The 24,792-nt window shown below is 38.7% G+C and overlaps 1 protein-coding gene across 1 annotated transcript in view; it reads left to right on the top strand.

Annotated features, from left to right (window-relative positions):
• Positions 1-24,792, top strand: part of Vps39 (vacuolar protein sorting 39) — a 219,032-nt gene that overhangs the window by 188,608 nt on the left and 5,632 nt on the right. The window contains exon 16 of the mRNA XM_067155478.2: positions 13,302-13,396. Coding sequence (XP_067011579.1) covers positions 13,302-13,396 — 95 coding nt within the window. The remainder of the gene's footprint in view (positions 1-13,301; positions 13,397-24,792) is intronic.

The raw sequence follows: 24,792 nt of genomic DNA, 5'->3' as shown, positions 1-24,792 counted from the left end.
AGTCGGGAAGAATTTACACAGAAGATGGAAACGAATGGAGCGAATGCTGTGTGGAATTATACGAAGTAATGGGAAAGAAAGAATTTATACAAAGCTGATGAAAGAGAAAGGTGGAGAGTTGATAACAAACACAGAAAAAATAGAAGATTAAAGGAGTATTAATATATACTGCTGAATGTGAGCAGAGAAGACTGTAGTAATATGGTGTGATGACTCAACAGTAGATGAGGTGGAATTAGCATTCTGTAAAATGAAAAAGGGGAAGGCACCAGGGATGGATGAATTTAGTGTAAAAATGATAAAAGGCCACTGGACCTGTTGGACTACAATGGGTGTGCAGATTGTTAAAGTGGATATGGAAACAAATTTGTGCCAGAAGACTGGGGAAAGGAAATAGTAATACAGTGGAACCTTGATTCTCTGTTTTTGGAGGGACCACGGAAAAACACTTAAAATACGGGAAAACGGAAAATCCGGTAACAAACTAAAACCATTACCATAATGAAATGTGTATAATTATAATCTTATAAACACTCCTAAATCAAACAAAACTACACCTTAATGGGACTTGGTCTACCGAGTGACCACTGCTGCATGGTCACTGTGACAAATCCTCTCCGCCATTATTCCTGGCTCTCTGGATCCAGGTCTCCATCTCACCGTTAGATAGCTCCTCAATTAATTGTAATCATGTAGCTCAGTGGACCTCGAACCAGCCCTCGTATCCAGGAATCAAGCCCCAAACCTCCGGGAAAGAGGCAGGCAAGTTAGACTGCGGGACCGGGTTCACACATTAATTACATGAGGTTTAAAATCTTGATACTTCACGTTCATTTTTACTGGAAAAACTTAGTCAGTTTACCATGTAAACTTCTTTGAGGTCGGCAACTTTGATCAACCAAGCTCATCGAAAAATATCCAATAATTAACACTCAGCCAAACAAAAATCGATCACAAGTAGTATTTAATACTCAAATCTAAATGCAGTAAGTAAGGCACATCCATTACAAAAGCGCCAATATGGTGGCAAAATCCATTCTTTTTTTTTCTTTCTTCCATTGTAATTTGGTCATTAATATACTGTTCGTAGTAAGTAAGTAAGTATCTGGAAGACTTTTACCATATTACATTATGCTTACATTGACTTTTAAAGGTTATGTTGAACTCAAGAACATGGTTTTGAAGGTATTGATTCTCGAAAGTTCTCGAATACATTATATTAAATTCTACCCGTCACTATAATAATCACAAGCAAATTGGAAAGAGAAAAGAGTAATTATAACTGCAGAAATTTGAGCTCAGCTCGAAAGCGTGTTGAGACACTCGCTGCACAAGTCAGTACGAGTGGACAACGTTCCAAACTTTTTAAATGTTATGCTGCACGTATAAAATGACATTTTTTAACATTAAAACGTGAATGTAAAAATCCGTCTTATCTTGGGCTTTATATGTGTAAAGGGCAACATCTGTTCTGGTCTCAAGAACATAATTGTATCTGATCATATTAAAATACTACGATTCATATTAAGAAGGAGCAATTTTGTTTCCTGTTTGAAACCCCAGTGATGATATGGTGCCCTGAGAGAAATGCTAACACCCTGTTTGGCGATATAATAGAAGAGATTCAGAAATAAACATCTAACCCTTACAAATACGAACATTTGACGAAACTTGTTCTATCTTCAAGTAGAGCTGTCGGAATGCGCTCTGTCTTCTTCCAATTCGTGCGCCCACACTCTGCTGTACGATTTGCGAGGTTTCCATAAATAATACCAGCCAAATTAAGTGCTAAGATGGTCCCTTATGCAAGTTCACTGCCGATCACTTTCCCAGTACAGACCTTACTCTGATTACCACAGTGAAGGACATTATTGCCAAGATACGTAGGTATGTTGTAGCTGTCCGTTCGTGAGATACAGTTTCTTGGAAACTTCAATCGAGGATTTAGTGTTCATGGGACTGAAATTTATGGACGGTTGATACGGGAAATTGTTTCTTCGAGGTACGGATAATGCAGAATTTTTAAAACACAACTTAATTAGGATGCTCGGTTGAACAAATAATCTGGGAAAACATAGTTTCTGGGAATTGATAATTAAGGTTCCACTGTACCACTCTTTAAGAATGGGTACAAAAGAGGAATCACACTCTTGTCACAAGAGGAAAAAATACTGGAAAGGATATTAGAGAGGAAAAGGAGAAGAAACTAGGAGAGAGCTGCTAGAGGAACAGTGTAAGTTCTGCAATGGACCGAATCTTCATCATGAGGTGATTAATGGAAAAGAATTGGGAATATGGAAAGGATCTGGTCTAAGAGTGGTGTACGACAGAAGCAGCGTACAGACTCAGAATGGTGTAGAAATGAGACTGGACTAAGAGAGGGAGTGTTTGTTTCTAATGGTTTTGTACGAAATCGTGAAGGAGACTAAGGAAGCAGCGAGATGGGAATGAACAGCAAGGAGAAAACTGTAAAGTATGGATTGAAAATCAGCTCGAGGAGAAAGATGAGGCTGAACAGTGACAAGCCAGTGAAATGAAGTAGGATAGGAAAGACAAATGTGAAGGAGGAGTTCAGAATGGAAAACCTAAATGACAGAATTGATAGGTCCCCTTATGGGTGGGAAGAATACACCCGCGAGAGGCAACTAAAAGGGGCCCCAGGGGCACTCAATTTGGGAGCGAGGGTTTGCAACCATGGGGCCCTTAGCTGCGTCCTGTCATTGCTTCCACTTATTTGCACCAGGCTCCTCACTTGCATCTGTACTGGTCAACTCTTGTTCTTTTCCGACCCCGACTCAGAGCATTCGAGGCCTGGGGAGTCTTTCATTTTTTACCCCTTCGTAGCTCTTGTCCTTCTTTGTCTGGTTGTCGGATCCTTTCTTTTTCCTCTCTCTACCCCCTGTGGGTGGGGGATGCAGACGAAGACTACACCCGTGGTATCCCACTGCCTGTCGTAACAGGGGACCGAGGGATGATGACATCAGACTACTTGTGATTGTACCATTATGTGCAGAACACAATAAGTTTGTGATGCACCATGAGTCTTCATTGGTTATGATTATTGTGTGAGCAACACAATGAGTACAGTGGAACCTCGATTCTCCGTAACACGGGAAAACGGAAAATCCGGGAATGAATAAAAACCATCAACAATTTGACTAAACATCACAAAAATGAAATGTGTATAATTAAATCTTACAAACACTCCTAAACCAAACCAAACTACAGGCAAGTGACCGAAGGCCTGCAGTTTACAAGGTGATGCATGGTCAGTGTAATGAATGTTCCCGGCCGTTATTCCTGGCTCTCTAGATCGGGGTCGCCATCTCACCATTAAATACCTCCACAATTAAAGGTAATCACATAGGCTGAGTGGACCTGGAACCAGCCTTTATGTCCAGGTAAAAATGCCTGGATTGGGCGGGAATCGAACACGGGCCCTCCAGATGAGAGGCAGGCAAGTTAGACCACGCAACCGGCATCAAACATTAATTACCGTTACACGAGTTCAAAATCTCGATACTTAATATTCAATTTTACAGCGGAAACTTCGTCAGTTTCCTGCGAAAACTTCTTTCAGTTCAGCAACTCTGATTAGCCAAACCACAGCCACAAATCTCGTAACACCAAGCCAATCGACCACAAGTAGTTTTTAATTCTCTCATAAAGCACATTAGATACAAAGCGCTCAACATGATGGCGAAATCCCTTCTTTTCTTAATCCTCCATTGTAATTTGGTCTATGCTATACTGTTCGTAGTCAGTTTCTGCTAATCTTGTACCGCGTAAATTAGGTCGACATCGACTTTTAATGGTTATGTTGAACTTGAGAACGTGGTTTTGAATGTAAGTATCGATTCTCAAAAGTTCTCGAATGCATTATATTCAATTCTGCCTGTCACTGATCCAATTGAATTGAAAAAAAAATTAAAGTCATCAAAATTTCAGAAATTACGGTTATTCGTGACGTTGAGCTCAGCTGGAAAGCACGCTCGCTGCACATGTCGGTACGAGTTGGAAATGATTCAAACCATTTAAATGTAACGTACGCAAATAAAACGACTGCGGTTTTTTACATTTTAACACGAAAACATATAATTCCCAATCTTATATTAGGACCAAATCAGTAATAGGCAATCCAAAGACCTCCCCATGGCTTTTTGTATGTAAGGTGCAACATTTGTTCTGGTCCCAATATCATAACATAATTGTATATTAGATTTGTGTTAAGAAGCAGCAGTTTGAATTCCTGCTTGAAAGCCCAGTTCTATACAGTGCCCTGAGGAAAGTGCCAAAAATCTGTTCGGCAATACAATCAAAAAAAGTAAAAATATAAACATCTAACCCTTGACATAATGTGGACGTTTTATAAGTGCGAACATTTGATAAGTCATTCCGTCCTCAAGTAGAGCAGTCAAAATGCGCTGTCTCTCCTTACAATTGTGGCCACTCTCTGCTTTTTGGTTTCCGAGATTCTCTAAACAATGCCGCCCGAATGCGATGCTAAGATGGTCCCTTATGCAAGTTCACCGCCTTTTGCTTTTTCAGTACAGTGAAAATGATAATCCGCAGCAGTTTCCAGTCATTTAACCAGGTTAGGAATGGAATGAATGAAACCCCATCTAGTGGCGAGGATAGCAAATGTACCGGCTGCCGAAGCCTGTCGCACTCCTCTGGGGCAATGATAAATTTTTATTTATTTATATTTCTTGATACTTCCTTGAAGGAATCGTAGTTCAATCCATTGATTGGTCGGCTTGGTATGCAGACGCCTCAGAATGTCTGCGTCATTGTTGAGAATGTGTCTCACGCTGCTTGATAAATGATACATGACTGACAGATGAAATGAAATGTTAATGAAGAGTTTTGCTGGAATGAAAGATGACAGGGAAAACAGGAGTACTCGGAGAAAAACCTGTCCTGCCTCCGCTTTGTCCAGCACAAATCTCGCATGGAGTGACCGGGATTTGAACCGCGGTATCCAGTGGTGAGAGGCCGGCGCACTGCCGCCTGAGCCACGAAGGCTTCTTTTCAGTACAGTACTTGCTCTAATTATCGCAATGACGGGGAGTAAACGCCATGATCCATAAGTATGCCATAGCCGTCCTTTTGTGAGATACGGTTTATTGAAAAACACTCGATCGAGGATTTAGAGTTGATGGGACTGAAATTTTTGGACGGTTGATCCGGGAAATCATTTCTTCGAGGAACGGATAACGCAGGATTTTTACAACGTGATTTAATTACAATGCTCACGGGACCACATAATTTGAACGCAGTACCCGAGAAAACGTAGTTTCTGGGAACAGATAATCGAGGTTCCACTGTAGTTGCACTAAGTGGCTTTGTGTTGCGTGTGAGCGGTGCCATTCTGCATGACGTACCATGAGTCTACGTTACCATGGTTCTGCTTTACCAGTGATTATTACCATTATGAGGGGCCCCTTTAGATTTTTTTTTTGCTGGTTGCTTTACGTCGCACCGACACAGAGAGGTCTTAGATTTTGGATCCCTTTAGATAATGAATATCATCCCAGTAATGAAGGCATTGCGAATTGGATCCACTGATTGTTTTTGTTTCACGATCATGTTCATCATCATTAGTTTCAGGTTCTAGTCAATGGATACATTTTGAAGTTTTAATTATTGTGCCATTTCGTACCATTCGGGGCCGATGACTGAGCTTGTAGGCCCCTTTAAACAACAACAATCATCATCATCATCATCATCATCCTAAACCGTCTCCAGTTTCCCGGGTGTGGTATATGAGCCTCCTCCATCTCATCCTGTCCTTGTACCATTCCTCCTCCACCAACTTGTCCCAATCATGACCTCTCAGCATTACATCGCTCTTAACTAAATCTATCCATTTCCTTCGTGGCCTTCCCACGGGTCGTCTTCCTTCTACTTTTCTGTCAAATTCCTTCCTTGCAGTTCTGTTAACTGGCATCCTCTTCATGTGACCAAACCACTTCAGTCTTGATATCTGAATCTTGTTGAGGAGAGAATCATCTATTCCTACTTCTCTGATTTTCTCATTCCTAATCTTGTCTTTCCTGGTTTTCTGGATCATAGTGCATAGGAATTTCATTTCAGCTGCCTGAAGTTTGGAATTATCTCTATTGGTGAGTGTTGTGGTTTCGAGACTGTAAGAATTGGTGTATAATAGGACTTGTACAATGTCATTGTTGTTTTCATAGGTATTAGCTCATCCCACAGCAGGTGTCCTACCTGGTGGTAAAATTGTGTTGCCTTACTAATTCGATTGTTCACCTCATGTTTTGCTAGGTTGTCATTTGATAGAACGCTACCCAAGTATTTGAAAACTGGAACACTGTCCATAACATGACTGTTGATTCTGCTCCTTCCCCATACACTTTCATCACCACCATCTTGGTCTTGCTGATGTTTAAACCATATTTCTTAAACTCCTCATTCCAGCTTTGCATTCTCTCTCCCAATTCCTCTTCTGAGTCACTCCAGATCGTAACATCATCTGCAAATGTGAAGGCTTTGATATCTCCATGTTCTTTCCTTTTAATAGATTTCATTACTACATCCATTACAATAATACAGTAAATAGAAGTGGTGACAATGAGCTGCCCTGCTGCACTCCTCCCTTTGTTTCAAACCAGTCCGACAAACCACATCCTACTTGAACACAGCTTCTGTTCCCACTATACAACATTTTCACTTTGTCTATGAGGCTGTCTCACACTTGAAGTTCTTTCATGCATTGCCAAATTCTTTCCCTTGGTACACTATCGTATGCTTTCTCACTGTCCAAAAATATTAGAAATAAAGGCTTGTTCGTCTCCTAGTATTTTTCCATTAGCATCCTAATTGCAAATATAAGGTCTGTAGTTGACCTTCCTGGTCTGAAACCATACTGCTCTTCTTCCAAAATTGGTTCAACAGTATCTCTGATTCTGGTCTCTATTAATTTTTCCAATATTTTCGGACATGAGACAGTAGTGTAATACCACGATAATTAGTACAATTTCGTCGGTTTTTCTTTCTTGAACAGAGGTACAATGATGCCCATCTTCCAGTCCTCAGGAATAGTATTTTCCTCCCATATCTTGTTGAGCAGTCTCTAAAGCCACTGGATTTCTGGAATTCCTGCTGCTTTCAGCATATCTGCACTTAGTTTGTCTGTGCCCACTGCCTTTCCTTTCTTCATGCTCTTGAGCGCATTTTCAACCTCAAGCCATGTAATTGGTGGTTCAGTTGTGGTTCCTCGACTTGGCTCTCCTCTATTCGTTGTTTTCTGTATCTCCATTCAGTAACTTTTCAAAACAGATCTTGAGTTCCTGTTTAATTTCTCCCTCTTCTTGTGCCAGAGTTCCATCATCACGTTCTATTGCTTTTATGGTCTCTTGATCCCTTTGCTCATTTTTCACTACTCTGTATAGCAATTTCATATTTCCTCTACTGTCCTCTTCCAGTTTGTCTGCAAACTCATTCCATTTCTTCTCTTTTTCTTCCCTTACAATGTTCTTTACAGCAAGTTTCTTGTTCCTGTATACTCCTTGGAGTCTTCGTATTTCTTGTTCATTGCGTTCTTGTCCCTGTTTTTCCTTGTCCAGTGCCTTCTTTCTTTCACCACTGTTTTCGCTCTATCGTCCCACCATGGTGTCTCCTTTTTTCTTTTGATGGAACTTGTAACTCCACATAGGTTTGTGGCTTCTCCCACAGATGTGTCTTTCCACTCTTCATTAACATTGGTTACTTCACCCTTCGGCAGACTCTGTTGAATCCTTAGTTTATATTCCTCCTTTATTTGGACTTCTTGCAACTTCCAAGTCTTAACCCTTGGTTTTTTCATAATAATTTTCTGCGTTTCATTAGTCTTATGTTTGAAGTCTACTACCAGCAATCTGTGGTCACTGTCCGTGCTTTCACTAGGGATGACCTTTAGATCTGTGATGTACCTGCCACCATCTTTATTTGTGATTACGTAGTCAATCATTGTTCTATACTGGCCATCCCAACTGTACCTCGTTACTCTGCGATTGTCTCTTTTTTTGAGCAATGTATTTTTGATTATAAGATCATTTCTTCTGCACAGATTTAATAGTTGTTCTCCTTCTGGGTTCCTTTGTCCAAATCCATGTGGACCAATGATGTTCTCGTACCCCAGTCTGCCTACCCCAACTTGCGTATTTAGATCTCTAATAATAATATTTTTCTCATGAACTGTATCTTCCAGGTCTTGCCGAAATTTCTCTTTGTCTTCCTCACTGCAGCCTGTCTGTGGGGCACACACTTGTATGATGGTGTACTTAGTGTTCTCCAGCTTCATGAACATTTTAATGATTCTATCACTTTTGCAGATAACTTCAGCTGTAGCATCAGTCCCTTCATTAATTAAGAATCCAACACCATTTTTCGCTACCTGTAGGGGTACTTATTGGAAGTTAACGCCACCCACAAGGAGTGAGGTTATTTGCATCAGAAGGCTGTTACTCGTCTTCTAACATGACAGCATCAGAATTGATAGGAGTAAACTAAGATGGTTTGGGCATAATAAAGAGGATGGATACATGTATACGCATCACAAGAAAGTAACTGCAACGAGTTTAATGAAAATTTGTATGTACAGTAAAGTTGGGGTGTAAGGCTATAAATATTTTTATTCATGCTGAGTGAAATGGTAGTCTAGGGGGAGGCCTAAAATGTAATCCTCAAATATCTGTATTATTAGTGGTTCTATCGATGAATGCTGCATAAAGGATATAGAATATACAATTATTTATGTCCAGCTATGATAACAGAGGTGTTGCTTAGTCCATGGAAAAATTGTTCAGTCGTATTAACTGGTGATGGTTATCAGCCTGATCAACAAGGAAAATTGAGGAGGGTTTATTCAAAACTCGACATTTGCAGCAAACATCATTTTTCAGGAAATATTTTTTTTTAATTTTCACCTAGAAGCGTACGCATGAAACGTTTCAAATTTTTGTCGATATTAGTTCCAAGAGAGATAAGCATGGTACCTGAATAGAACTTGTTAAAACTTCAGGTGGATGAGGCAAGATTAGAAGATAATTTTCTCAAGTTTTTTCAAAAGTTGATATATGCAAATATTCTGGTAAAATGGAACTTCACATTAATACTCTAACTGAATGATATACTTTCGTTTATGGAATTATTTACTTATTTTGTTAATTTGTGAATAATATTTTTTTGAATTATTGATTTTTGAGCTCCATTGTCATACATTTTATAATATAGGCTACTTGGTATTGTAAGATTACATAATATTATTAGATTCTAATATGCTTAGCATCAAGTCTTCTAACACAACCCTGCAGAAGTCCACAGCATTGTCCGGTATTTCAAAAAATTTCTGCAGAGCGTGAACATCTTTCTTTTCTTTGCTCACCATATTTTTCTTTGGTAAAACAAAGGATTTTTAGCAATGGTTCATGGCTGGATTTCATTTCCAGAACTTCAACTTCCACTGGGTATGCAAAGTAGGTATCCTGTACTGATACAGAGACTCTCTTATGTCTCTTATGTGTGATAACACGTTGACTATTCATTTTAAATGGCAACCTAGTTCATAGTACCTTCTGAGAGATTTTTGATTTCCCAGTCCCTGCTTAGAAATTTAAGATATCATAGTATTGTTTGGGAGACAGTATGTTTTCCCGTCTTCTATAAAATTTCTCATTTCTACCGAACACTGTCTGGAGCCATGTAGCTGTGTCCCGAATAGGGAAGAAATGGAGAATATTATTGAACAATGTTCTTTTTTCCCACGAAAGCAGCAAGTTTGGCCAGGATGACACCGTTTTTGTTTTGGCTGCTACAAGACTCTGAGAATAAATGTATCTTTTTGCAGTGTATTTTCTAGGTTAAAAAGAAAGTCCAATAAAGCCGAAGCAACATGGTTGCAACCTCGTGAGGATTCTGTTTCTAGCCAAGTATAGAAAAACTAGCAGTTACCCGCGATTTCGTAATTTGATAAAAGTAATCGTTCGTCGATATGCTCTAAGACATTGTTTGAAAATCCTTAAAATATAAAAACTCACTGAAAAATTGTTTCTTTTACCCCAGAACCTCTTTGTAAACAACGTTTGTGGTATTGCGATTTTGGGCTAAGATGACCAGGCTAATGGCAGAGCTAACTCTGGGACATGCGACATGGAACTCTACATGTGAGAAACAGTCCTCTCTCAAGTCGGAAAAAAAAAAATGTGTTTGATTATAAAGGAGATTCCAAATACCGATTTTTACATCTGTAAGATGTTAAGTGTTTGAGATATACTTATTTTAAAAATTCACCAGCTTTTTCACTTCTTTTCAACCCCTTAAGTGGATTTTCTGAAAATAAAAAATATGCATTTCTTTGTTTTTAAATAAAACTCCATGTACCAATTTTCACGTCTGTTAACATCTTCAGTTTTTGAGATATAAGCTTCCTCGTAAAAAGTATTCAACCCCTTTTTCACTTATTTTTCTCCATTGAGTGAATTTTCCTAAAACAAAAAATACATGTTCCTTTATTTTTAAAGGAGATATCAAATACCAATTTTCACATCTTTAAAGTGTTCAGTTTTTGAGAATAGATATACTCATCTTAAAATTTCATACACACACATTTTATCCCCCTTAGCAACGGAATATCCAAAAATCCTTCCTTAGTGAGCACCTGCATCTTAATATAAATGTACCGGGCGAGTTGGCCGTGCACGTAGAGGCGCGCGGCTGTGAGCTTGCATCCGGGAGATAGTAGGTTCGAATCCCACTATCGGCAGCCCTGAAAATGGTTTTCCGTGGTTTCCCATTTTCACACCAGGCAAATGCTGGTGCTGTACCTTAATTAAGGCCACGGCCGCTTCCTTCCAACTCCTAAGCCTTTCCTATCCCATCATCGCCATAAGACCTATCTGTGTCGGTGCGACGTAAAGCCCCTAGCAAAAAAAAAAAAATAAATGTATCCCCTAAATTTAATTTCGTTATGTCCAGTAGTTTAGGCTCGGCGATGATGAATCAGTCAGGACATGTTATTTTATATTATGTAAATAGATATGTCTTCTTTTCTCTGCTCCTTTGAGTGAATCATGATGCAGAGATTGTATAACCACACTTAGTGAACCTCACTCACTGTTGCATGTCGTAACATATCTTGACACCTGGGTTTTCTTTTTTCATTATTTGATAAAACTGCTTTGCATGAATTTTATGCAATCTATAACGTGTCTTTGGTTATTCTTCTTCTCTAGGCATGTTTCTGTCTTGATTTTCATCAGACTAATTTTATAAGTGGAGCAGGTATCAGTGTGAGGAGTTTTGAATGACAGACTGAAACAGCGAGCACAGTTTCAATCTAGAACTTTTCCTTTCTTGACAGAATGTCTTCCACGTCTTATTGACTGAGAGATATGACGGTAAATATCCTCTCTTAGACTCTCCTCTCTGATGTGATTCTTAATGGCAACCGCTATGTCCTTGTGTTCCTTGCCTGTTCTGTCACCGCCTACTAGCCAGATAAGATAATCTGTCCTTTGACATGCCAGAAATGAACAGAAGAAAGTATTTCACCAGTTTTCTTCCTAATGCTGTACTTCACAGAAAGTTTTTTTCTTTTCTGCCTAGCACTTTTAAAGAGCTCATACTCTGCGCTGAGGTGTGAAAATGTGCATATACTTCGATAGAAACAATCTTTAAAGAAGTCTCATAATGATGGAATTTGGTGACATCTTCATAGCAGAGTTCAGCAGCTGTGCATTGTTTTGTCCTTTTCGTTTCTGTACTCGTGGGCAAGTCTTTGAGTCAATAAATGCTTTTAATATTAGGTTCATTTTTAGTTCTAGCCAGCTTTCCAGGTACTCTTTTCTTGTATCTAGACCTTCTTCTACCGACACATTCCTGAACCGGCACGCCAGCTTCATTATTCATACTGCTGTAGAGTGAAATAGTTCCTCACACAGTAACTTGCTTAAGGAGTGAGTTTCATGTTGTCAACGACAATGAGGGCTAATCAACAAGGATAATTAAAGAACCACCTAATCGATACTTTATTTTTTGCGTTGGGCAAATCGCGGGAACATGTGGCATTTAGCTCCAAGAATACATCCTTTCAATAACGGAGTCCGACATTCTATTGTACCACAGAGTAACACTTCTGATTATCCATGAGAATGCCACGTGATTAATAGTTAAGTGCATTTATCGAGTTTTGCTTTAACTTTCAGAGAGCATATATCGATTTTTGCAAAAACCTAGTGATATAAACCACTTGTATACACGGCAAATATCGACTTATGCAAAAGGTTATTACACAAGATAGTGAGCAAGGTCAAACTGATAACATTAGCATGCATAACTCAATTTCAAAAATTTTTGCATTTATCGAGTTTTGGAAAGAAAAAAAAAAGGCTCCTCAGTTGTGAAGATAATTATCAACATGAGAAAAAAATTGTGAATGAACAATCACTTTAAGAGTAAGATTAGTGATTCATGAAAGGAGATGCCTTAATACCATGGAGTCAGAAGAAAATTAAATGTAAAGGCCTGGAATATCAAAAGCCCATAAAATTCATCAACAGTAACATTAGATTGACTGTTGTTTGTTGTGATGTGCTTTCTCTCTTCTGCTGGCACCTATCTCCGATGGTTAGCATTACTGCTGCGTGCGTGTTCTGCTACAAGGCACTGTTAGGAATGAGGAGTGTGCAGAACAGTGTTCACCGCTCTGGAACTTGGTACAGTGGGAAACAATGCCATATTATAGTTAGGGGCCGGTGACCTAGATGTTGGGACCCTTTAAACAAGCATCATGATAGATATTGATTTAACTGCGACATCCAATGACACTGACATCATTGTAATGACTGTCCATCTGTTACAGCATCACGGGAAAATGTATGAGTGGGTTTATTTCAGTTTAGAAAATGTAATTGTCCATGTTTGTGTCGCTGCAACGTAAAAAGAAAACTATTACACCGTCCTTTACTTTTCTCACCACAAGAAATGAAGTTCATAATTAATGTGCATCGTCAACCTTGAGCAAGTTTTTAGGAGCGGTCTAGTAAACTCCACCTTTAGAGTTCTTTATTCCTGCATCTTGAAGTTCTATTTTAACTTAAATATTAGAACATATACAGATGAAACATGCCCCTTTCCTAAATTAAAAAAGAGGAATAAAGAATTTTTGTAAGTATTGTAAAGGTGGAGTTGACTTGAACACTTTTAAAACTTGCTTTACTTTTCAGTTCTTTTGTACATGTAAAGCTGAAATATGATTTAAATATTTGTAGTACTTATGCATGTTACTATTGGTGTTGCAGGTACAAGAACTACGTATACATTACGAGTCTCAGAGCATCTCTATGACAGAGTTCAATGTGTGTCCAGTTTGTAAGAAGAGATTTGGTAATCAAAGGTAAACAACTAATAATCACGGAACATTAAAGAACACAACCCCTCTCAGTGCCCCTGCTAGACATTCCCCTTCCAAAACCACACCTACTAACATTTCTCCAGGGAGATAGTAGGTTTGAATCCCACTATCGGCAGCCCTGAAAATGGTTTTCCGTGGTTTCCCATTTTCACACCAGGCAAATGCTGGAGCTGTACCTTAATTAAGGCCACGGCCGCTTCCTTCCAACTCCTAAGCCTTTCCTATCCTTCGTCGCCATAAGACCTATCTGTGTCGGTGCGACGTAAAGCCCCTAGCAAAAAAAAAAAACAAAACATTTCTCCACTTACCCCTACTCCCTCCCCTCAACTCCTACCACCTCACTCTTATAACACAAGGAGTAGACGCAGAACAACAGGCAATCACCAGACAACCTTAGATAACACCAAACTGACAAGCAGCAATTAGAGGGGTGCACACTTAACTAGCAACATAACTTCTGATACAAGATTCCTTTTCTTGTTACAGGCATTCAACAAAAATAATCTACTTAACAACTTTTAACTACACGTTCGTCGATTTACGTCCCTTTGAGTTATGCCTTATTAAATCCATTTGTTCAACTCGTGGTCACTGACATCAACTAGAGCATACTTATACAACAGCATTCGCTGAGATCAAATGACAACATGTATTTAAATTCCATTGAAGACCAACATTCATCCCTCCACAAGTTCAATTATCAAATCAACATTTTTATAGACTTTTATCCTGAAGGGATAATAAAACTTTTTAACCCAATCTCATTTGCAAAGAAATCTCTAAGTTTAGTTCTTAAGATTGATTTTCACGTCATTCTAAGATTTAGACATGCTACTTGTTTTTTAAATATTTTAGAACAACTCATTCTACAATAATTTGAATGTATTTTTCCTATTAAGCCCTTGTTATTAAGGCATGTCACCAAAGATTCTGTATTTTAAGATATTCTAGTAGAGTAAGTTTAAGATTGTAAAGAAATGGTTTATCAGTTCTTAACTCATTATTTACGAACATAGCCATTCTTTGAGATTTCAGATTTGGCTGATGATGCTCTGTAGGGGAGTGAAAGATGTCCCACATTAAGATATTTTAAATATAACAACATTGTAATGTATTGAACAGGTGGGTTATAATAAAGCTTTGTTATTGTAATTAACAGAATTCAATACGCATTAAAACATGAGATTAGTTACTTGCAAATCAAAGGTAAGCCATGAGGTTTGATGGGCAGATAATTGAAATGCGGTTTCATGAAGCTTCCAGCCCGCTGGGGCATAGTCCTCTCAAATATGCCACAACACACTTGTTTGCCTTTTTGCTGTAGAACTTACTGAGAGAGCTATAGTTCATTGACTTAACTATTTTATAATGGGCCACTTGTTCAATACAAAATTAAATGGTGTGTGCTGTCACATTAATAGCAGGTTTCTGGAATGACAGTTATCTGTAGTTGCATACTTGAACATGGTGATACATTTAAAATGAGTTTCCAAAACAGCAGTTATCCTCACAACGACTGGTAACTGCAGCTAGTGCTCTATGTTAGAAATGATTCCGTCAAATACCGATGTGAGACGCCATTCCGTATTGTTTCGTACAAGGTCGTATATTACTTCCGTAAACATTAGTGATAATGAACTGGTTATAATATATTTAGTCATTCATTGTAGTTTTATTTTGCTTGGTTGTGCAGGAGTACACACTATTTCGGTCATGATGCCTCTACTGTAGATATATCTTCAAATACAGGAAATGAATCATCAAATAAAATAGAACTCGAATCAAAGAGATTTTCATCAGGCTCAAATTGATCTTTCAGTGCAGCTATAATGTTAAGATCAAGAGTCCCACCAACAGTTAGTGAACACCTAATCTGAAATTATGGAGTATTTACCATCAATATTTACATTTGTACTAAATAATAAATATCTTAGGTACCGGTATGCATGTAATATAAGCCTGCTGAATAATAAATACCAATATTTCATTGCTTTTTTAAATGTAATTATATCCTTTAACCGGTGCCGTGACGTCTCCCAATAAACGTAAAACATCTGAACTTCTTTAATTAAAAATTTTGCAGGGAGCTGTAGTTTGTTACCTTCCTATCTGTGTTAACACACTTCACACCCTGGGTCAGTATTAGCTTGCTGAAGTTAAATTTAGAGGAACTGGACATTGGTGTGAAGATTGGAGGAAGAACTATAAACAATTTGAGATATGCTGATGATGACAACCTTGCTGGCAGAAACAGAAGATCTAAAGCTTTTAATTTCCCACCTCAATAATGAAAGTGAAGAAATGGGCCTCTATCTCATTATTAAAAGGATCAAAGTTATGACTACGGATGAGCGTGGTACAGTTTATCTAAAGCTAAATGGGGAAGAGATAGAGAACGTGCGGGATTTCATCTTCGTAGGAGCAAAAATCAGCCAAAGTGAAGATTGCTGTCCTGATGTCAAGACGGTTTTCACTCGAACATATCGCTATGATGACTGTCCCCCAATCTGGAAGAGCAGAGATGTCAGTTTGGCGACCAAGTACAGGTTAGTCAATGCTATTATATTCCCACTGTTCATGTATCGACGTGAGAGCTGGACGCTGAAACAGGCAGACAAGAGGAAAATCAATGCTTTTGAGCTCTGATGTTGGCGAAGAATCTTACGAATACCATGGACTGCAAAAATCACCAATAAGGCAGTTTCAGAGAGCATCAAGCCCCGTATGTCATTGCTTGGTAAGATTATGAAGCTGAGACTAGCTTACTTTGGCCACGTTATGCGATCAGATGCTAGGAATGATCAGCAGTACAAGAAAAGGTCGCCAGAGGACTCATTGGTTAGATACCATTAAAACAGTCACAACCCTCACCCTGGAACAACTAAAGGAGGCAGTGTGGAACAGGACAACTTGGAGAGCGCCGATGGTCGGATAACATCATCATTTCATTATAGAAAACTTCTGCTAGTAAAAGTAACTAGATATTACCAAGAACATTTGCGTAGAGACATCTGTTGGACGAAGAGATATACTAAACATGATGATATCTGTACTATTTATTCTTCTTTCAGTAAATCTGTCCTTGGGTATCACCGGGCGAGTTGGCTGTGTGGTAGGGGCGCGCAGCTGTGAGCTTGCATCCAGGAGATAGTGGGTTCGAATCCCACTGTCGGCAGCCCGGAAGATGGTTTTCCGTGGTTCCCATTTTCACACCAGGCAAATGTAGGGGCTGTACCTTAATTAAGGCCACGGCCGCTTCCTTCCCATTCCTAAGCCTTTCCTATCCCATCGTCGCCATAAGACCTATCTGTGTCGGTGCGACGTAAAGCAAATTGAAAGAAGAAAAAAGTCAACTTCAGCTTGTAACTGTGGGAAAAACATCTTAAAATGTAGGAATAAAATATTTTGGACGAGAAAGCACAATAAAAAGAAAGTTTTGGATATTTATGCATTAAAAAGTGTGTTTCATGTTCTTGTATAAACTTTATTTGTCTCTTGTTGAGGAATGTCAGTCTAATGCTGGTTGTAAAAAAAAACAATGCTGCAAGAAAATGTCTCCTGAGGTTGTTTATACAAGCTGTGAAAATAAAGTTCGGTGAATAGTCCTGTGCTATCAACATAGATGAACAATGCATCAACAGTGACCTTACTGTCCATCAAAGATATGAGCTTCATTGATGTTTCCGTATTGAACTGAGATCACAGAGATGAGATATCTATTAGGTTCCACCTATTCAATACTGATTACGTGTTGATGTTACTAATAACTTTTATTCAACTTGGGACCAGTTTCGACACACAAAACGTCATCATCAGCCATGAAATTAATCACAAATATATAAGCAACGACATAATCAAAACTATTGTGGATACATATTGTACCAGTAAAAGAGCCCGACTCTCAGATTAAATTTTAAAGTAGCATGAAATAGAGTTCTCAGGGCGAAAAACTGGATTAATTGTAGCTAGGGCTCGGTACAGGAGGTAGGGTCCTATCTACAGAAAAACTTTGACTCTGATTGTATAAGAGTTTATTCAAATAAGTCATGAATTTGCACATCACCTCTAAGTAGAAATGGACTGTCTTCCTCGTATTCCAATAGTATGGCTCGGGTTCTCCAGCTCACCGAGCCAAGCTGGTTGAAGCACGTTCCAGAAGACTCCAGGGATTCCAGGGACTCCAGATACTCCAGACAGAGGCAGCTGGACTGTCTGGATTGACGGCAAGTAGAGATGTCTCGAACTCTGAGGCCCGGGTTGAACCCCGGTGATCCAGGCGATGTTGTAGATAGCCATGTACAACCTCAGCCCAATGAGACTGAGAGGATTGATGTTCCCAAGGTCACTAGTAGCACAGAGTCCACGAAAACCTTGGATGATCAACTTATAAGCAGAGATCTTGATAATTGTACATCAAGACTTCCAACACTCCTAAAATGATATGAGTGGTATTAATAATTTTAGAGTTCATCACTAGGAAAATCTTCGTCTCTGAATAACGTTTGGCAATGAAAAATACAAGTCCCTTCTTGTGAAATTATAGTTCAACTCAAAGTTCAATACTGGCGAAGGTGCAAGTCTTTGCCTAAACTCGAACGAAAAAAAAAAACACAAGTCCATTCACTTGGAAGTCTGAATATATTTAAAGTTAATCACTGGTGAAATTCATAAAGTCTTTGAGTGACCACTGACGAAAACACAAGTCCATTCACATAAATAAATTTGTTGACGAAATTTATAAGTCTTTTAAACCAACACTGGCAAATGTACAAGTCTTTGAGTAAATGCAAATGAAATCCTAACTTTGTTCAAAGCCGTTGGAAAGTTAAAGTTCATCACTAGCAATGTTAATCAATCACTGTCTATTAGAAGAATGAGTTCCTCAACAGTTGCAAATATTCCACGTAAATAACACAAGTCCATTTTACGAACACTTAGAAAATCTCGAATACTCGTAAATAATACAAGTCCATTCAGTGAACACTTGTAAATATTCTAAGTTCAATTACGAAGACTTAGAAAAATGTCTACAACACTCGAAGTCTTATGAGTCCACTTTATAAAACTTGGAACAATCGTCCTCCCACACTTGTATAATGACAGAGTTCCACGATGATAGTAGCAGCAAGAGTGTCCCCGCTGACTACTCAGCTGAGACTGTGTGAATAGGCTATAGTAGGTCCTCCTCTTATTCGATTTGGGACGTCTACGTCATAATACGGTTTGATTGAATATCTCCCGAATCCCTCGATGGATTTGCTTGAAACTCGAGCATTGGGACGTTTAGATGATCCCAAACAAGATGACATACCGCTCGACTCGCTAGCACAATTATTATAGAAATTTCAAAATTTTCTCCATCGAACTCACTAGAACAAGTGACGTGGAATCCAGAAAATACCAGTCAAGGCTGGTAACACGTGTTGAGACGAGCGGGCGATCTAGCTAGCCCCTGTGGCCACGTCACAGCTCACAGTCGTCACACACTCGCTAGCTGGTCCTCGCTGCTGGTAAACAAACCAGGCGCGCTCGGAACATTACGCGTGGTAAATAAACGTAACTTATGCTCAAAACAATACTTATGTACAGGTCGTAACCGGTACAATATTGAAATATGATCATTAAAAATCTTCAACCTTCCATTCACACCATGTGTTAAGATAAATTGCCATAACAGAAGAGCAACAGCATAATTAAATCTGGCGCAGTGACACACTGAAGTATGCATATAGTCTCTCACTATTCAAAGAATAAAAGAAGGTTCTTCAAAAGGTAGTCTTTGTGCATTCGTTTAATAGAAGGCTCCAACAGGCTTCCAAAGTAAAGAGTCATTTAAAACACACATGCTATGCGTCAATCAGAGCGTTGAGAACTTATTTGAATCGCTTGGTATGTAATTCATACCTGTATTTTTTTATTATATTTTTTAACGCTGATGAATATGAAATCAGTCAGTGGTAAAAGACGTTAGTCTTGTGAGAAGGAGATATCAAATGTTATATGTGGTAGGTCTGGAGGGGAGAAGGTGGATTGGGGGGGGGAGAAAAAGATCTTGTTAGGGAAGTAGTAGGTTTAAGGTGGGTCTTGTGAACAGTGTGGTGGGGGTTTGTAACGTGATAGGGTACTGTGTATCGCCCTAAATATTGGCCTCCTATTCGGAAGATTAAAATACTTTAATAAAAAAATCAAACAGAATGTTAGTTTTTATTGAGATTTCATTCAGATTCAGATTGGAGTTGAAGAACTGGTCTAAATGAATGAAACAATTTTCTGTGACGTCAAGAATAGGGCCTTTGTCCATATTCATGAGCACTTCTACATCTTGTATGTTACTGAAGCTATGCTTTGAATCTTGAATGTGCTGGCCAACTGCCGAGTATCTATTACATTTTGTAGCATTAACATGTTCCATGTTCTGATTTTGAAGTTCCTCCTTGTTTGACCAATGTACGAGGATTTACAGTTTTGACATTGGAATCTGTAGACTCCTGATTGTTGGTAAATGTTAGTCTTGTTAATTGAGCTGGTATTATATATGATATCCATATTTCTATTGTTAGTTTGATATGCGATTTTGGTGTTGTGTTTCTTCAGAATATTTGTAACAACGTAAATATCTTCATTGAATGTGAAGGTTGAATAATAATCAGGTTTAGTTTTCTCCTAGTTAGTTGAATTTAGGCGATATTTTTGTTTGTTTATAATGCGCTCTATGAATGTATTGTCGTAACCGTTATATTTGGCTATGAAGTGGATTGTATTCAATTCTTTATTTAGATTTACTGTATTAAGTGGTATACTGAATCCCCTGTCTACCATACTGTTGTAGGTAGCATACTTGTGTGCTTTGGGATTATTATTTTATATTATTATCATTTTAGGGCTGATGACATTTTATGTGTCAAACCGGTCCCAAGTTGAATAAAAGTTATTAGTAACATCAACACGTAATTAGTATTGAATAGGTGGAACCTCTCATCTCTGTGTCCTTACTGTCCTTCGAAATAGTCCCCTCCCATACCTATGCACTGCTGAGATTGGTGATGCAAGAAGGCTTCCTTTGGTATGGTGTTCAAAAGCCTCGTCACGTTTCGGTGGATGTCAGGAATATAGTCAAATGTCTTTTCTTTCAAAGCAAGTTTGAGTCGTAGGAATAAGAAGTAGTCTGGAGGATTGAGATCTGGCGAGTATGGGGGGGGTGTTCAAGTTGCACCGCCCCCTTTTTTGCCGTGAACTGTTTGACAATATTGGCTGTGTGTGGGTGAGCGTTGTCATGGACAAAAATACCATGAGCGTTGGTGTGCGTACCAGAGTCGTACCCTGCGTAGACGTTTCATGAATCGGGTCAAAATTTCAATGTACCGTGCAGCATTCAACGTTGTTCTCTCGGGTAGAAATTCGTTGTGGATAATGCCTTGACTATCAAAAAAGTTGATGAGCATTGTATTGTTGATGCGTGACTTTTCGGCTCTGATCTTTTTCCGACGAGAGGGGATCCCAGAGAATGCCATTCCGTGCTTTACTGTTTCGTTTCAGGGTCGTACCCAAGAAACCAGGTTTCATCCTCGTTGACAATACAGTTCAAGAAATTTGGTGTCGCATCTGCCATTTCGACAAAATCCTGTGAAGCCTCTAAACGTGTTTTCCTCTTCCCTAACTTCTGGGTAACAGTTTGTCGCACAGATTCGCAGTTAATCTGCAGTTCATCTGTTATCATGCGCACAGTTAATCGCCGATCGTTCGTGATAAAAATCCTCACCTTCTCAATGTTTTCGTCACTGACAGCGGTTGCCGGTCTTCCGCTACGGGGGTTGTCAGAAACACTTTCCCAGCCTCCTCGAAAACGGGCGAACCACTTGTACACACACGTCAAGGACAGAGCCCTATCTTCATAAACACGTATCAGCATCGCATGCGTTTCGGTGTCTTGCCAAGCTTGAAACAAAACTGTACCTATATTAGTCTTTTGTTCGCTCATGTTCCTGTTCGCAGTTCAGAACCAACGCACTAAACACGCACTGTGTCAAACAGGTCTTACATGGCACACACACGATGCTCAACTGAACAATGTTGGGAGCAGGTGTTCAAAACCTGCTGCTACGCAGGTGCAGCGTTGCACGTCGCCAGTGTTGCGGGATGAACCGTTCTTACTTCATTCACCAAACTTTATTGTCACAGGTTGTATTAGCGTCAATATGGAACACTGGATATAATGTTAGGTGTTGGTATTTTGACAGTCTATCTCTTCTTTTAAGTTGAAAGAGGGAATGTAGAAAAGAAGAAAAAGTAGTATGCTAACAATAAAGTTGGTGGGGAAAAAGGAGTAAGTACCCTCCAACTCCCGTGCACTGGGGTGCTTGCATTACAATCTGCTTAGAAGACAAAGGAAGCAGACTAACAAGGACAGGATACGCTGGAGCTCCACCTCGTCTTAATTTTAGCAAAAGAAGAAAGACAAGAACGTGTAAACAAAGTTTATGCAGAAAAAAAGACATTACTGTAGAATGCAGTGTACTATATAACATCATCATGTATGTGAATGTTCACTATTCCTTCATTGGAGGTGTGGGGAAAAATATCAAAACAAGATTCAGGAGATGATGGTTGCAGCCTGAAGATGGTTTTCTTCTAACCCTTTCTAGTTCTTGTGTGGGTGCGAAGTTAATCCACCAACAAAACAAAGTTTTTTTTTTAATTGGCTTTACGTCGCACCGACACAGATAGGTCTTAAATTAAATAAGTGTCATTATAATAGGTCCGTATTGAACTGTGATTCCAATAGAGTTAAACTAATGTATTATTAAGGTCCACCTTTTCAATACAAAATATACGGAGTTTAAATTACATAAATGATAAGTGACTAGTTTCAACCTAATATTAGGTCATCATCAGCCTAAAGCAAAAGTAAAACATAAATACCGAAGAAATCAAACAATATAAAGACGCATAAGATCTCGTAAATGTACATACCATGTGAGATATTGAGAAAAGAATTATAAGAGACGTGCAGCACTATGTTAAAAAATAACTCCATGACAGAGATTCATAAAAAGTCCAGTGCGCGTTAAAAAGATGTTAAAGATAGGAATCCTTGAGTTGCTGGATAAGGAGATTAGTATATGCTGGCTCCTTTAAGATGCTGTTATCCAATTAAAGAACAACCGAGCCAAAGTCACATCGTTTATTTAAGATTAAAGTCCAGTGTGCTGTACAGCATTAAAAAGTTGTTAGGGATGGAAATCTTTCAGTTGTAGGTCAAGGAATTCAATATATGCTTGCTACTTAAATGTGCTGTTGTAATTTCGAAGAACTGCGATGAAGTTACGTCATTTTTCAAGATATTCGTAGATGTAAAAACACATGGATGCTAGAAAGGCTCTTCTGTTTTTTGGAACTTGAAGGAAGGTGATTGTTGCACGTGGAGGCTTAAGAATCCAGAGATGCGACCTTGGAATTGGAAAGGCCTGGCCGTGGCCTTAATTAAGGTACAGCCCCAGCATTTGCCTGGTATGAAAATGAGAAACCACGGAAAATCATTTTTCAAGGCTGCCGACAGTGGAGCTCGAACCCACTATCTCCTGGATGCAAGCTCACAGCTGTGCGTCCCTAACCGCACGGTCAACTCGCCCGGTAAAACAAAGTTCACAGTGCGCTCAAATACAACCTGTAATCTTCATTTAGCCGACCCCAGACATGAACACCACACTGGCCTCAGACCTTCTGACATTCCCAGTGATACACAAAACTTTCTTTCTAACCATAATGTTGGTAATAGGCACAAGTCAGTTGCTGAATATGGTCAGTGTAAGATAACTCGTTTATCATAAGAATTGTAACACAACACATATTAGTATTGCAGAAGACTACATCGTACATCATCCAACATGACTTGCAGTGTCATTCCAGTGCCAAAGTTGGCCTAGTTCATTAATCAGTAAGAAGTTGATTTGTTACTCAATTGCTAGAAATAGGAGCTTTTGTATACCTTACTATAAAGAATAATATCAGCTGCAGAATATAGCGGTCATAGAGAACAATCCCGAAATTCTTGTCCCGTTTTCGAACTTTGTTAGGCCTTGAAAAGAAACTATCAAGAAACATCCTGTAACCGCAATCGGGATAATTACGCCTACACATAATAATAATAAATAAAATAATAATAATGTGAAAATAATAATAATAATAAAAATAATACATATTGACATAATATGTGAATAAAGAAAGTAAATTACGCAGTGGCGGTAAATACACATCAGAGCATGGAAACATGACGGATAACTTTCAATACGCAAAATTAAATCATATACAAGGGAACACTTACAGGCCTAAAAATGACAACTAAAAAGGATTGTGGAAGGTGCAGGAACCCTATGAGGTCAATGGGAAGGTATGGCGTTATGGGGGAGAAAAGGATCAAGATCATCACCTCGAAACTCATCATATTAACATAATCAAAACCAATATTACAAGAAACAAGGTCATGACATAGAAACTGACCCTTATTCACAAATGAAAGGTGTTTAAAAGACTTTAACAAAATACATTTCCACGACACAGAATCAAGACATACCTAAAGTGACTTAGAGAAAATTTGATTTAACATGGAAAGATGATTCTACATTACAATGTATAGTTTAAAACGAAAGGAAGTGATAGAACTGAAATTACAGCAATGGGAATCTAGGCCAAACTCAGACACGTTAAATTTAAAACTTTAAAAATTACATTAAGCAAGGAAATACCGAAACGCAAAAGGAATAAAATTAAATCAAATGAAATCAGAAAACATAGAGAATGACATTGAAACAACAATTACCAATAAAAACTGAACTTCCTGAGGGAAACACTCGAGCGCACGCGCTCGCTCGGGTGGTCGGATGTAAATGACGCCGATCACACGGATAATTTTTCCGAAGCTGGCAGAAGACCAGAAATGGCCCGATCACAATTAACCAATAAGATCAAACTTGCACTAGATTCCCGTTTGCCAATACAGTTGCATGACCATATATGGTCATTTCCTGGCCTACTGACGCGAGGGGAATCACATCACCAGTTTCAACATCGGTAACCGCGTGTGCGGTATAGGATGCTTCAAAATAAAGCACCTTACAAAATTTTACATCAGATTATAATTTTGACATACAGAATTACATAAAATTTACATACAAAAACAGTCACTTCAAAACTCTTTTGCATCTTGCAATGTTCATCCTGTTCAAGATATCTTGATGTTTCCTTATTTTAAAAAATTACAAACATGTTCCGATTACATAAAAAATATTCCAGCAGAGTCCAGAGTTCTCATTTCTTCATTTCTCACAATACAAAATATTAACAACAAAAATGAAATCCTTCAGACACGTTAAATAAAAAAA

The sequence above is a fragment of the Anabrus simplex genome, chromosome 11 (genome assembly GCF_040414725.1).
Source record: "Anabrus simplex isolate iqAnaSimp1 chromosome 11, ASM4041472v1, whole genome shotgun sequence".
Classification (NCBI taxonomy): domain Eukaryota; kingdom Metazoa; phylum Arthropoda; class Insecta; order Orthoptera; family Tettigoniidae; genus Anabrus; species Anabrus simplex.
Note: the sequence above shows the minus strand (reverse complement) of the source record. Positions and strands in the feature narration are given on the sequence as shown.